This window comes from Musca autumnalis, unplaced genomic scaffold (genome assembly GCF_047663935.1).
Source record: "Musca autumnalis isolate F117 unplaced genomic scaffold, ASM4766393v1 scaffold_2, whole genome shotgun sequence".
Lineage (NCBI taxonomy): Eukaryota > Metazoa > Arthropoda > Insecta > Diptera > Muscidae > Musca > Musca autumnalis.
The window spans coordinates 259,238,307-259,253,727 of NW_027411755.1; the positions used below are offsets into that span (position 1 = coordinate 259,238,307).

The window sequence follows — 15,421 nt, forward strand, 5'->3', positions numbered from 1 at the left end:
CTTGTCCACTTGTATGTATGTGAGTATGGTTGTTCGCTTAGTGCGAATGTGCGTCTGTGTGTTCGCTGCACAGATTCGAGGTGTTTCCAGATTTTCTGGATAATTCTAGACCAAGGAGATTTTGGGTATAAATAGCGGTAGGAACGGCAACATTGAGTTAGTTGTGTTTTAAGCGTTGAACTGAACAGATCGGTTAAAGAAGTGCTTCGTGCTAACTAGATACAAGCTGTGTGCTTAGTAATTAAAGTCGGTTCCGAATAAGTGTAATAAAGTAAATAAAGCATTGTAGAAACGTAATCTAAAACGAACCCTGTTTTATTTGGTACAAATCGTACTGGGGAATAAAACAACGTCTACACGGAGATTAGTTAAACCTAATTCCGTAACAGTATTATTCAACAAATTCACAAATATTTACATTTGGTCTGTTCCAGAACTGCAAGTATCTACTAATTTGTACTATTTTTTCCGATAACATAAAGGGAAAAATGCTATCGTAGTAAAAAATATTAGCTTCTTGCAGGTTCTGGAACAAAGCAATTTTTTCATTCATAATTTTGGTTTTTAGTTTTTGTTTTAAAATAAACACATTTTTTGGCGTCTGCCTTCATAATATTCCCTGAAGATTACCGGTTACTATCGAAAAAATCGATAACATTGCTTGAACCTTTTCGATCGAAAATTTATTCACGAGGAAATTCTCGATCGAATCGAATCACGTAATCAGGCCCCTGTCTTTTTACTTTTTTTTCTCTATTTTGGTACATATCAAATGCTTTGTTCCAGAACCTGCAATAAGCTACTATTTTTTACTACTATAACATTTTTTCCTTTATGTTATCGGATAAAATAGTAAAAATTAGTAGATTCTTGCAGTACTGGAACAAACCAAAAGAGTAAAATCTCTCTTATAGCTGATTTACATTCCGAAATTGAGTCGATTTCAAACTGTCAATTCCTTTGCTCAAACGTCAAATGAAATCGAATTGATTTCATTGTTTTCATTTGACGTATACGCAAAGGAATTGACAGTTTGAAATCGACTCGATTTCGTAATGTAAACCAGCTATTACTCTCTGAAAAGAAGTTAATAGTACGTTTGTTTATATATAACCGGATTTAACAAACCCACTGGGTTTCAAATGTCAATTCCTTTGCGTATACGTCGAAAAAATCCTCATTAAGAAGGTTAACCCTAAAAAAGGCTATAAGGCCAGGTTTATATTATAGCCTTTTTCAGGGTTAACATTCTTTATGAGGATTTATTTGAAACATAAGCAATGGAATTGACATTTGAAACCCAGTTGGTTTGGTAAATCCGCTTCATTGTTGACATAAAAAAATAAAAGAATAAAGAAGGCCGAGACAATTTCGAACTATGTAGGTTGCCCTTTTCTTTTTTATTCTTTTATCAGAAGCAAGCCTTTAGTCCCAATTTACATTAGGCGAGTTTACTTGCGGCAATTGTCAGTTTGATGGAGAGAGAGGTGAGGTATATGGTAACCCTTTGCCTCTCAATACCCTCTCTCACCCACAAACTGACAATTGCCGCAAGTAAACTCGCCTAATGTAAATTGGGACTTACTTAATATCTTTACTGAATAATTATTACTGAAAAAATAAGAAGACACAACTAATATCGTTAAGTTGTCAATGAGAACCCTACCTAAAATTTTCTGAACGACATTTTTGCAGAATATTTGTCCCGGTCCACACTAGAGGGAATTTCATTAAAAATTGCAAGAAATTAGGAGTTCTTAGGTTGAATTCCCCACTACAGCAATTTCATGATTTTACTCTTCTCTGGAACTCGATCTATAGACGCATAATTTCATGTCAAAATTTCAATGAAATTACTCTAGTGTGGCCCGGACTTTCGAAGCTGAAAAACGTCATCTTGTGGTACTTTAACCCCCCGTTTACACATGCAAGTGACAGTTCGAAAAACACCAATACACTCACACATATTCACTGCCACACCAACTAACAACCTCACTGCCCACAAAATTTCCTTGTCAGTAATCAATGTAAAGGCCTCGTCACATAAGAGGATTTCTGGCTTAATTCATTAAGGGGTCGATTATCGATAGCAATTATCGTTGAGTGGAGTTGCCAGTTGACAAAATTACTTTTTGTATGGCAACCTTCAACTGAAGTTGCGAAACTCAGTTGACGAACCGGCTATTTTTCAGCAACCACCCAGAAAAAAGTTTGCATCCGCGGATGCAGTTAAATCACTAGAACAATTGCCGCTGGAGTACATCTTTTCCTATGAATTTAACAAGAGAGCGCGCAGCTAGGATGCCATTGGAAATATTCCTAAATAAATAAAATACATTGCTTATTCGTGTAAACAAGAATATTAACTTTATTACACTAATACAAATTATAAAAACTCTCCATTAAATTTTATCATAACTGAGTTTACTTCCTCTGCTCTGCTTTTTGTGACACCGCAACTGATATAGCTTCATCATCCAAATGGTTTTTATTTTTCCTTCAACTCCAGTTCAGATTTCCAAAAAAACTCTAACTCCACTTCAAAAATAATTTGCGTCTCGTCAATTACAGCAATGTCCGTATCTTTGGTTTGTATTTCTTTATTTTTTTTTAAATTCTTATAATTTTAGACACTCTTTCTTGTGTTCAGAAAAAGAAAACTGCGACTGTAGGGTTAAAAAAATTGGCTTGCTTGGCTAGGGATCTATAAGCGAGTGCTTCTAAAATGTATCGAGCGGAGTGCATTTCTCATAACTCCGTGTGGACTGCATCGGAAGATGTATTGAAATTATAACTCTGCATTGCACTACTTCCAAACTTTTTTGCTGGGCAGTTATTTTCAGTTGCAGTAAATATTTTCGATGAAACAAGAAGTAAAATCGAAAAGAAAAAAACATTTTTTCAACAATTGTTGATTCTTTGCATGATTAATTAATTTTGTGTATCAAAAATATGGTGAAAATAACGACAAAGCAACAGTTTGAAATATTAATTGATAACTTGAGTGCAAATCCAAACTTAGCCCGAGGAGTTCGGGATTTTGGTGAAACCAAAGCCACAGCAGATGAGACGTGGAGGTCCAATTCGGACAGTTTAAACAGCCATGGACCTCCAACACGAACACCTGAAGAGTGGCAGAGAGTCTGGATTCACTTTAAATCTAAGTTGAAGAAGAAAATGGCTCAACATAAAAGAAACTTCAACGCCACTGGTGGTGGTCCATCGGAAGAAGTGAGTTTATCGCCTTTGGAGCAGACAGCACCAAATCTTTTGCAAATGAATTTAGTGACAAATCCTGCAGTTTCCACTTATGGTATTTTGGAATCATGGGATGAGGATGAAATAATGTCAAATTTTGAAGCGGAGCAAGCCGTAGTTTCTCACCAAACAGAAATGCACACTGTTCGACCCACTCCGCGGAGAAGTATTAGAAAAGAGGACAACAAAATAAATCTCCTTTGTGTGACCGCAAAATGAACTTTTGGTGACTATGTCTAATCTAATAATGTACATTTTCTTCATCATCAAAAAATAATTCTACTGAACTTATCATTTTAAATTATTTTTTTTTTTTTTTTTTTTTTTGGTGAATTGCATGGTAGAACAAGAAAAGGTAGCAGCAATACCCAGCTGACTGAACTGGGCTGTAGTGTTAGTGTCAAATTCCATACGACATTTTATATATTTATTTCTATGTTCGATGTATATTAGGGACATATATTTTTTGAAGAAAAAAATTATTCATCTGAAATAAAAACAATTTCCCATAAAGACTCCTTCATATCATTGACATGTAACCTCCTCCAGGTCCGAACGACATGTCGCACACTAAAACACCACTTATAGAGGCGGTACAATATTTGTCAATATGTGTGGTATTTTGTTAAACTTGAAAATAATAAAGCCCTAATAAACATGTGCTTCTTGTTTTCAAAAACAAAAGATTGAAACAGCTTCTCTTTTTTCAATGAATTACGAGCGACCCCAAACATTTTGGCAAGAATTCTACTTCCTGCGTGATATTGTGTATTTAGTGGAATGATACGGAAACATTCAAACTGAAAATCTAACCAGTTTTCATTCATGTTTTTCAAAATATTCAATCAAATGTGAAAAATTATTAGTTTTTTAAATTCCAATAATTTATAGACATTTCCTTATTTTGTTTACATTTATATTTGACACTAACGTTCCAAACAAAAACAAATTCCTTTGTGGTTGTTGTTCGAGTTGTATTTGTTGTAGTATTAACTTTACCTTGTATTTGTTCTACCATGGGTGAATTGTGCCTTTTGGATTTTAGAGTTCACAAGTTGAAAAAAACACTGATTGATAACACGTTTATCGACAACCCAGTTGGGTTGATACCAATGATACAACATTTCTCTCAGCACACATTCAGCCGCCTAGAGATGCGGCAACTCTACGCGGCTGAATGTGTGCTGAAACACGATTTTCGTATGCTTTGACTTAAAGCCGGAAATTAATGAATTAAGCCATAAATCCTCTTATGTGACGAGGCCTTAAAGGCCTGCGTACATAACCTGCCTTGTCTGCTTACCTTGCTTACTTCTTATAAAAGAATAAAAAGAAAAGGGCAACCCAGTTCGAAATTTTCTCGGCCTTCTTTATTCTTATATTTTTATTATGTCAAAAATGAAGCAGGAAAGCAAGGCAATCAGGCAGAGCAGCTTATGTACGCAGGCCTTAAGTGCTTTGAAAGAAACTTCAAAATTTTTTCGAACGTTTACACATGCCAGTGTCAGTTCGAAAAAATTGAAGTTTCGACTATAATATGTATACACAACCCGCTTGCGCGATGGGCTAGTTCGGCATCGGAAACTCGTCGATTCTCAGCGTTACAGTAACTAGTTCCACTTCTGACCCCTCACAGTGCAATCAACTGTAAACTTTAACATGGGGATGTCATAGGAGGTAACCAATTGGCACTCTATGCATTACCTGTAGGTGGTATTGTAATAGTTCCAGGTTTACAGTCATATACCAGTTTATTTATAAAACAAGTAAGAAAAGTCTATAGTCGGACGGAGCCGACCATGGGATACCCTATACCACTATCCCTGGACAATCGCTCTCCACGGAACTTCTTTTCAATGATTGTGAAAATATAATTATCAAATATCAGAGATGTAATGTATAATACTTATGACCAAAACCAAAAAGTCATCTAGCATGACAAAGACATTTTTGTAGCAGGAAAGGAAAATTTAGTTCACACAAACTGTAATGTAATGAAACCCACTTATGTAGTACTACTACTTCCGTTGTTTAACCGCTACGTTATTGAAGTTTTTAACAATTTCACACACAAGTTTCAGTTTCATTTAACCCGCTAAGTATTATCTGATCTTCACGTTAGTTTGTGCACTTCTTCTTCATCATAAACTCAAACGTTGTTTAAAATTTTGCGGGTTATTATTTAGACCTACATAGCCGCTACAAATTTGGTTAAAATTTTATTTTTGGTCCATTTCATCCCCTGAACATTTCACGATCATCACCAAAAACTAATCATTTCTATTCTGGCCCGAACCCAACCTCCTTAAAAAAATTCGTTACAATCGGTCCATAATTGCGGCCTTAAGCTTGTTTACAATTTTTAATGGACGGACATACAACGCTAAATCGCTTCATCTCATCGAGATATGAATTTAGGCATACCAAATAAGGGGTCTAGGAGGAATATTTCGTGGTGTTACATAAACTTTTGGAGAGAGAATAAGTAGCATGGGATAAAAATGTGATTCTCTACACAGAACCCATTATATATTAGGCAGTAGACCCGTTATCTAGCAAACACTTTATTGCAATTTACATCAGAGGAAAGATCAGTAGTTTTTTTTCCATATGTAGGCTACTTTGCGAAACTTTGCGAAGGAATTAAAATATCGACCAAAAATAAAAGTTTTATATTTTTCATACAAAAGTAATGGTCCATTTCACCCGCTAAAGAATATCAGATCATCATTCAAAATTGAAGGCATATTTTCGACCTATACTCTTACCCGGTGCAAAATTTCGTGACTATTGATGTATAATTGCGACTTCTAGCGAGTTTATTGTTACACTACAAACAAATAACGGAATATATTAGGCTGTAACTCTGTTATCTGATCATGCACACCAACATAATTGGCATCAATTGAAAGCTCAAGCGTTCCACTTTCAAGTATATCTCACTTGACCAGAATGTCACTTCCAGGAATTAAGATATAAGCTGTATATTAAAAAATTTCACAATTTTCACACAAAAGTTTTGGTCCATTTAACCCTCTAAATATTATCCGATCGCCATCTCAAATTGCAAGCTTCTCCTTTGTGATATACTCTTACCTTATTTAAAATTTCGTGACGATCGGTCCATAATTGCGGCGTGGAGCGTGTTTACAATTTATAATGGACAGACGGACTGACGGACGGACACACATCTCAAAATCGCCTTACCTCGTCGAGATATGAAGATTGGTATACCACATTGGGGGTCTCCGACGAATATTTCGCGGTGTTACATGAATTTTTACCAAAACAAACTTATAATACCTTTTCCAAATTGTGGTATAGGGTATAAAAAGTGGTGGGAAATAGTCACAACTGACGCTTGGTGATATATATGTGTCAATTGGTTCCCTTCGCATTACTTATGGGTCAATTGTGAACTAGTACCACTTACCTCTAGTTTAGGACTATTTAAATTGCGACAATTGGAATTGCTAGCGGGTAGAGAGAAGAAGAGGGCGATTTGCATATTTCCTTCGTATTCCTTTTTTATACCAGAACAATATGAATAATATGTACGAAGATATTCAGTCCATCAACACTAGCTTCTGTTATTGGATGCTTCATTTATATTAAAGTTATGAAGAAAATGTAGATGTGAATTATTTATACAACTCGTCGTTTAAGTTAAGTTAGTTAAGTCGCAACTGACGCCCCCTCGTTTACTTGGGCATAAAAAGGTGACAATTGGTTCCCTTCGCATTACTTAGGGGCCAATATTTGTACTAGTACTGATTAGAACTAGTTCTGGACTACTTAAATTGCGACAATTGGAATTTCCGTCGCTGCTGTCTGCAAGTTACTTGCATGTGTAAACGGTGGTAAAGCGGAAAATGACATTGAAGAACGGGAGTTGTAAGGTCGAAATGCTGTACGAAAATAACCCTCATTCGATTTGACTGACGACATGTCATCTCTAAAATACGCTAAAACAACATTTAACAAGTAAAAAAGTTTTAAGTTCGACCTGATCGAACTTTTTATACCCTCCAACATTATATACACATAGAAAGTAAAAATGGATTAATTTGTTTCCCTTCCCTCCCTTTACATGGGGGCTATACCAAACCGTGGTCGTGGAATTTTTGATAAAATGTTTTTTGACCTACAGAGACCCTAAATGCCAAATTGTATCTAATCCGGTCAGAAAATGTAGCGAAAAACACCAAAATACCTCAAATCGAGAGGAACCGTTATATGAGGGCTATACCAAAACTTGGACCTATATCCATATTTTTTTTGTAGATATGTTTTTGACCTTCATGTATCCTAAATGCCAATTAAATCTAATTCGGTCTGCAAATGTGGCGTAAAAACTCAAAATATCAAATCGGGAGGTACCGTTATATGGGGGCTATATCAAAACTTGGAACATAGTTTTTTATAGGTATGTTGTTTGCCCCCAAGGAACCCTACATGCCAAATTATTGCTAATTCGGTCTGCAAATATGGCGAAGAACGTGAAAATACCTCAAATCGGGAGGTACCGTTATATGGGGGCTATACCAAAACTTGGACCTATATACATAATTTTTTGTAGATATGTTTCTTGGCCTCCAGGAACCCTTAGTGCCAAATTAAAGCTAATTCGGTCTGCAAATGTGGCGAAGAACGTCAAAATACCTCAAATCCGGAGGTATCTCTGCCCCCGTAATTTCAGTTCGCAGTGTAATCGACCAAAGAACAGTTTTAAAGAAAATTCTTTTATACAAAAACAAAATGTTGATGTATTAAACAAGCCCCCCACGAATGTAAATAAAACTGAACACAAAATGTCAATCATTTCGGGTGGGTAATATGGCTAAAACCTCCAAAATAACAAAAATCAGACGGTACCGTTCTATGGAAGCTATATCGAAACGCAGAACAATGCCTACAATTCTCTGTAGTAATATTTCGCAGCCCTGGCGAAGACTAAATACCATATAACGGCTACTTCGGTTAGATAATGTGGTTAAAACCTTAAAAGTACCGAAAACCGGTGGTACGGTTCTATGGGGGCTATAACAAAAAACCGTCAATGCAAAAATTCAGCCAATTGTTCGATAAATTCAGCTTAAAATCCAAATTATCAAAAATTGGGAATTGCCGTTATATACATTTTTTTTTTTTTTTTTTTGTCACCAACAAGTATTTTTACGAAAAATTCATCCTCCTACGCCAACTCCATCTATTTTTGGTCACCGTTTATATGAACTCGATACATAGTGCGGCATCACCACATTTAATTTTGTTATTCCACATGCAAAACGCAACGATTGCAATATTCTGCTAATAAATATATCGTGTCGCCTGAGTTCATGTTGAGTTGAATTTCTAGAAAGGCTCTTCAATATCGCCATTGGATTTTTAAAGAAAAAAACGCAACTCAAAAAAAAATCCAAACGTACAATTTGCTGAAATTCACTATTCATGTTAAGCCATTTTATTGTTGTTTTTATGTTTGTTTTATTATTATTGTGAAGATGCTATAAATAATTATGTTGTGTTCTTTGTGTTTGTTTTCTTAGTCAATGCTGGGTTACGATTAAAAAATATATTGATTTTGGTAATAAATATACGTATGTATGTGTTCACTTCTGTTCCTTTCTCTTCTCCTTTAAGTTATAGGTTATGTTTTTTCCTTTTCTTCGAAGACAAGTACGACAACGTTTGTCCTTTCTAATTAGTCCCAATTTAAATTAGGCGAGTTTACTTGCGGCAATTGTCTGTTTGTGGGTAAGAGAGGGTGTTGAGAGGCAAAGGGTTACCATATACCTCACCTCTCTCTCCATCAAACTGACAATTGCCGCAAGTAAACTCGCCTAATGTAAATTGGGACTTACAACAGTTAAAACTAAAATAATAAATAAGGTCATATAGAACATATTAGAAACTTCGGTGCAACCAGTTTAGTTTGGTGTTTTCTTTTTTTTTCAACAATGAACTGAGGATAAATAAATATAAACTTAATTAGAGATTAAATTAAGGAAATATTGAGACCTGATCTCTGAGTATAAAATAATAATGATGCTTTGAAAGCTTTCGAAGCGTTTGTTTGGTTATTTTTTCATGTTTCTGTAATGCAATAGTTAAGTTTTTTTAATTATAGTAACACCAATCCAATTTGTGTGTTTTCTTTTGTTTGTGATAAACCAAATTAACAATAATTTAAATAATTTTCATATAGCTAGGCGGATATACATTATTTATGTACACATGCGCAGCCTCTGCTTAGCCAGTTTGGCATTGGACCCTTTCAAAGTGAGGACCTCCCTCGTAGTCATCATCATCATCCATGCCACCATAGGCACCCCGTCCTTCGTAATCTTCTCGTGGTTGGATTTCAACTAATTGCACTTCTTCAGCTTCCGGTGGCATTGTAAAAGGCTCTCTGGGTGGCAATAGGCTTTCAAGCGTGGCCAACTGTTCGGGTGTGGCAAAACCATTTTCGGGAAATTGTATGGAAAATTGTACCAACAGATCACCACGATCGAATGGATTATTGCGCAAGGGCATACCCTCGGTTGGAAGAACTTTCAATTCATTGTGACGTATAACCTCACCGGGTTTTGTGGTAATACAAATGTTACGACCATCCAAATGTTTAAAGCAATGAATAAATCCACACAGAGCCTGTGTTATATTGATGCTAACGTTTCGCATAAGCAAATCGTTTTGACGTCTTTCGAATACAGGATGTTCAGCTTGTATAAGTACTACGACCAGGTCACCTCGTGATCCCTGTATACCTTGATTTCCCTCACTGACAAAGGGTATTTTCAGCATATTAGGGGCTCCTTTTTCAATTACAATTTCACGTTTCACATTCTCCTCAACTAAACCCTTGCCAGTGCAAGTGGTGCATCGCATAGCCTCTGGAATAATTGTGCCATGTCCATGGCAAGCTGTACAGATCTAGTAGAAAATATGTACGCACTTTAAAATAGTTTCCAAACTCTGAATAGGGAAATTGCTTACCGTTTCACCAGTCGTAACACCCAAGAAAAGATAACTTTCTGTTCTGCCTCGACCATTGCAGTGACAACACATCTCTTGACATTCTTTGGGACCACCTTCACCATTACACTGCGAACAAAACGATGTTCTTTTGTATTCCACTGTTTTGGCCACATTGCCATTGTACATTTCTTCCAAAGTCACCTCAAGACGTATGACAATTTGAGCCGCCTTCCCTCTTGCCTCACGACCATGCCCACCCATTGCCGTAAAAGGAAACCATTGCGCAAAGAATGCATTGCCATCGGAAAATCCATCAGCTCCTTCCTGTAAACCTTTTATGCCATAACGATCGTATATTTTACGTTTTTCTGGATCCGACAGAACTTCATAGGCAAAAGATATTTCCTTAAACTTGTCTCCAGCGTCGGGATTTTTATCGGGATGGAATTCTTTGGCTAATTTGCGGTAATTCTAGAAAATAACAATTTTAAAATTTAAATTTAACGGTCACATAAAACCAATAGCAGCTTTGCATAGAATAGTAGTAACAGAAAATATGCACTCTGTTGCAGTAAATGACATTTTACGAGAGCAATGCAAGAATCAATAAACTCATCTCTCTCTTTGCAGCATTTCTCTGTTCTCATAAACGTCTCCCTTATTATGGGTAATAATAAAAAACATATGAATTATTTTGGAATTACTACAGGGTCTTCTTTTTCACATAAACAAATACTTCTATTTCACAAATAGTAATTTTTTATACGCGGCATTTACACTACAAACTTGTTAGATTTTCTTATTGCTCACTAATTTACCTCCTCCACCACCCACTCCTTGAAGAATTTTGTCGTCTAGAAATATTGAATGAAGATGACTTACATGAATGAACACTTATTACCTTTTTGATTTCAGCATCTGATGAGTCTTTGGTCACCCCAAGAATTTCATATAAATCTAAATTATCCATTTTCTGGGCGTATGTACAAAAAACCGCCGCTTGTATGTGTTATTTCTATGATAATTTTTATTGTATAAATCCTCCAATCTCAGCGTTTTATTCCTTTTTGGCAGAGGACGAAGTAATTTTGATTTGTTGATAGTCACCTCCAATTGATATCACGACAATGTCATGGATGAGGAGATATTCACTGAAATATGCTAACTTCACACTGTCGGCTAATACCCCGGTTACACTATTGAAGGTTATCCCACTGGGTTTTAATAGATCCAGTGCGTTAATCTTTGCTGGTTACACTTAGCTTTTCGAGGATATAAACTGTCAGCTGATGTTTGTTTACGTATACATACAAAATAACTAATAAAGTCGTGTTTTACACTTTTACAATTTCTCGTATGAGATATCTCCCCTCTTTGTTCATATTGGTATATTTTACACACAGGAATACATTTTTGTATCATCGTATCAAGCGTACTTTTTGTTAAAAAAGTGTCAAATGTAAAAAAAAAAATAAATAATTTTATGATTTTCAAATAACTTTAGATTTATTAACTCCATAAGATCTCATGCGACCAATCGTAAACGTGTAAAACACGACTAACTCTGTTGCAAAAACAGTTGCAACTTTTGGTACTTTTTGAGTAGAGTTGGATTTTTTTGCACAAATACCGAATACAACAATGTATTTTTTGTGGATTTGTGCCGGATTTAAAATAAACCCAGTCGTGAGAGGATTTAATTTTTGTATGGCAAATCTGGTCAGATTTGACCAGATTAAGCAATAAATCCTCATGAAGTGGGTTAACCTGGCAAAAAGCTGTAGTGTAACCGTGCTATAAAACGTACATTAGTTATGTTCCCGCACTTATGCCAAGTTTACACTTGCGCTCCAAAATCCACTGGATTTCACGAATTCCTGAAATACACCCCGGTGTTTACACTTATTTTTTGTTCATTTTAAACATATCACAATGATCAAGGTAGATGCATATGCGCAGCTGATCGAACATGAATTTTAAAAACATGTTGATGTAAAATGAATTGATCATCAAAAATATACGACAATATAGAACTTTTGTTCTGTTCCAGAACCTGCAAGAAGCTACTAATTTTTACTACAATAGCATTTTTTCCTTTATGTTATCGGAAAAAATAATAAAAATTAGTAGATTCTTGCAGTTCAAGAACAGACCATTTACAACTTTATTTGGAACATTATCGTAAAATTACCCAGCAAAAAAAATTTTGGAAGTTGTACATGCGGAGTTATGATTTCACAACATACTTCGATGCAGTCCACACGGAGTTATGAAAAATGCCCTCCGTTGGATACAATTTATAAGCAATAGCTTTAGAGATCCCTACAAAAAAAACAAAAACAGTTGGTTTATCCCTACACACCGCTGGCGAAATCATTTATTCTAAAAATAAGAGAAAGAGTGCATTCATTTCTAAGAATTTGTTATAAAATAAAAAAATAAGAACTTAAGTTGCGAACATTTTTAATGGAGTGGAGTCCAGTTGGTGTCCATGCCGAAAGCTGAACTTGTGATTGAAAGTCAACATAAAAACCTTTAGGACGATGAAGCAAAATCAGATGCGCTGTCCTGTCCTAGGGACCCCTAACGTCTGGAGAAGGAACTAAATCACTGACGGCGCTGGCTGGCTGACATATTGCACGGCGATAGCTCAGTCTTTGGGGCCGCAGTTCTTGTCAGTGACACTAGCCCTCGTTAGGGTGGACAAAAAACCAAAATATTATTGCCAGCTGGATGACAAACAAAACAAACAACAGTCATGAATCATTCAGTATGATTGGTTTACCTCGTTGGAGAGTGCTTGGTCAATTGGGCACTTATTAGCTATTGTATGTGCCGGAGAATTCCCACCCCACCATGGTATTCCTTCTCTCCCAAAACATTATGGAATACCCCAAATTCTGCCCACCTGCTTGCGTCTACATTTTCTTACCTTTTAGTTGTTTAGATTGCCATTATAAAAATCATAGAAAATTTCAATTCACGTTATAAAAGGTTTTATTAAAAGCCATTTTCGTTCACAAAATATTTCATTTCATTCTAAAAAGTTATTATTCATAAATGTTTGCGCTTAGAAAACAGTTTAAGAGAGAAAATTATAAGGTTTATGAAATTACAAATTCCAAATTAGCAAACGGAAAAAAATCAAAAATTAATATAGATCTGCAAACTAATCATGTTTCTTCTTTTTCAGGTGTAAACAGGTGATGTAGATTTGACGAGTGAAGATTTAGCGGCTGGCCTGCAGAGATGGCTATTGGATTGGTTCTTCCCCAAGGCGTATTAAGTATCGTGAGGTAAGTATTGGTAAGGTAAGTAACCGTAAGTTAAGTATTCAGTTTTATAGTTTTAGCGTTTAATTATATTCCAGGTTTAAATATATTACGTGATTTATATATTTTTATCTAATTGTACATTTTCTTTTCTTTTTTCAGTTTCAGAATTGAAAACAAAAGGGAGACGATGGCGCCTACATTAGATGGCGATAGCTTACATGAAAACAGCCCCCTAAACCCTAGATCGAGCTCAACCACGAGTTTTCCGGACTATTTACCCAAAATACGGTGAGTATAGACTAACTAATTCCCCATTGGTTTCCTTCTTCACTAATAAACTTTTTACTTCTCTTCTCTTTTCATATCAACTACCGGGAATCTAATTATTTGGGCCGTCGTCCGTCTGTCTGTCCAAGTATTGGTGTATCACAAGTCTGGGAAGAAATACCAAAGCATGCCGGTCTGGTCATGCATCAACACTGCGCCTCCCTCGTTGGATTGGATGCGTGATGAGTGTGGCTCCAGGAATGTGCTGACAATCTTTATACTGTATTTTATTTAAATTTGTCTTTTGTTTAATGTTCTTTGTGGCTTCTTTTGTTATATTTTAAGTTTTGTTAACTTCAATTGAGTTTTCTTTATGTTGAGTGTATATTTGTTTCATAACTTTACTTTGTGTTTGTTACGATCAGTCTTTGTTAATGTTATAGTTCAATTTCTTTTCTTCCTTTTATTTCAGGATATGAATTTTTAATTTTCTTTTCAGGTAATGTAGTTCTTGTCTAATTAATTGTAGTGTTGAATGTTTGATTTTTTTTTTTTTTTTATTTACTTTCAATAAAAGTTCACAGAACATAAAAGATTAAAATGCCCACTGTGTTTTCTTTCCTCTCTGGTAGCCACACGTCCAATCATCTTCACGGGTAAAGTAAAAAGGACAGATTTTCCTATCATTTTCTTACAGGAAATTTCCTCCATTTTCTATCATTTTCCATTTCTCTCTTATTTGCCCTTATTGACGTTTGCCAACTATTATACCAAACAGCTGTTTTAGTGAATGGCAAAACAAAATGCTCTTCTTCTTCTTTTTCGCATTTAACCCTTTAAAAGGCGCACACCACAAACCCCACTATCCTGAAGATATCCTTATCAAAGGATAGGAGGGAAAAAAAACGCGCCGGTCGGACAATAAAATAATCATAATTCTTAGATTTTAAGCATATATACAGAAAATTTTCATCTGGCAACACCTCATATTGATCTGGCAACCCTACCATTCATTTTCAACTTTTACGCAATCAAATATTAGGTTAAAACATCATGATGTATTTTCCCTTCGTGTAAACCTGGTATAACCTACTTCATCTACCCCTAGTGTAAATCTGCTATAATAAATACATCATACGTTACGCACTCATATTTAGACTGACTGAAAATTGACAATGAATGAGTATGACGTTTATGAATGATGGCATGGCGGCGTCTATTGTAAAAAAACATTTTCGATCGGTAAACGCGGAAAAAAAATAAAGTGTCGCGAAAAATGAAAATTATAGGTAAGTAGAGTGCGTGGAAAACTATAAATCGGGTAAATCGGGATAAAAATATAATTGTCGTGCCGGGCTATTAAAATTGTAATGTGTAGTGCGTGAAATGTGTAAATAGGCAAAAAAGTATGAATGAAAATTCCTATTGGAAATACAGTGCGGTTGTATGTGAGTACATTGAACATGGCAAATTCCTACACACGACGAAAAAAATATGTTTTAATTTGCCTATAATCATGAAAAGATAAATAATACGAAATATTAAATCATGGCCGGAGCATCAAATGCTCACAAAATATTGTTGAAAAAGGGAAAAAATAAATAAAAGAAATTAAAGAATCCCCCGGTATGTGTGTGTGT

General features: G+C 35.5%; 1 protein-coding gene across 1 annotated transcript; it reads right to left on the reverse strand.

Annotated features, from left to right (window-relative positions):
* Positions 1 to 9,199: 9,199 nt before the first annotated feature.
* DnaJ-H (DnaJ homolog) lies at positions 9,200 to 11,377 on the reverse strand. The gene is made up of 3 exons (XM_073966423.1): positions 11,141 to 11,377; positions 10,258 to 10,710; positions 9,200 to 10,194 (listed from the first exon to the last, which is right to left on the reverse strand). Exons 1-3 carry the CDS (start codon positions 11,207 to 11,209, stop codon positions 9,511 to 9,513), a joined length of 1,206 nt encoding a protein of 401 aa, XP_073822524.1. The 5' UTR covers positions 11,210 to 11,377; the 3' UTR covers positions 9,200 to 9,510.
* Between the last annotated feature and the right edge of the window lie 4,044 nt (positions 11,378 to 15,421).

Bases quoted from the DNA above. Each gene is read 5' to 3' on its own strand.
- DnaJ-H (XM_073966423.1), bottom strand. From the start codon at position 11,209: ATGGATAATTTAGATTTATATGAAATTCTTGGGGTGACCAAAGACTCA. The intron at 10,711-11,140 runs GTAATAAGTGTT...GTTATTTTCTAG, and splicing joins CAGATGCTGAAATCAAAAAG to AATTACCGCAAATTAGCCAA. The intron at 10,195-10,257 runs GTAAGCAATTTC...ATTTTCTACTAG, and splicing joins GTGTTACGACTGGTGAAACG to ATCTGTACAGCTTGCCATGG.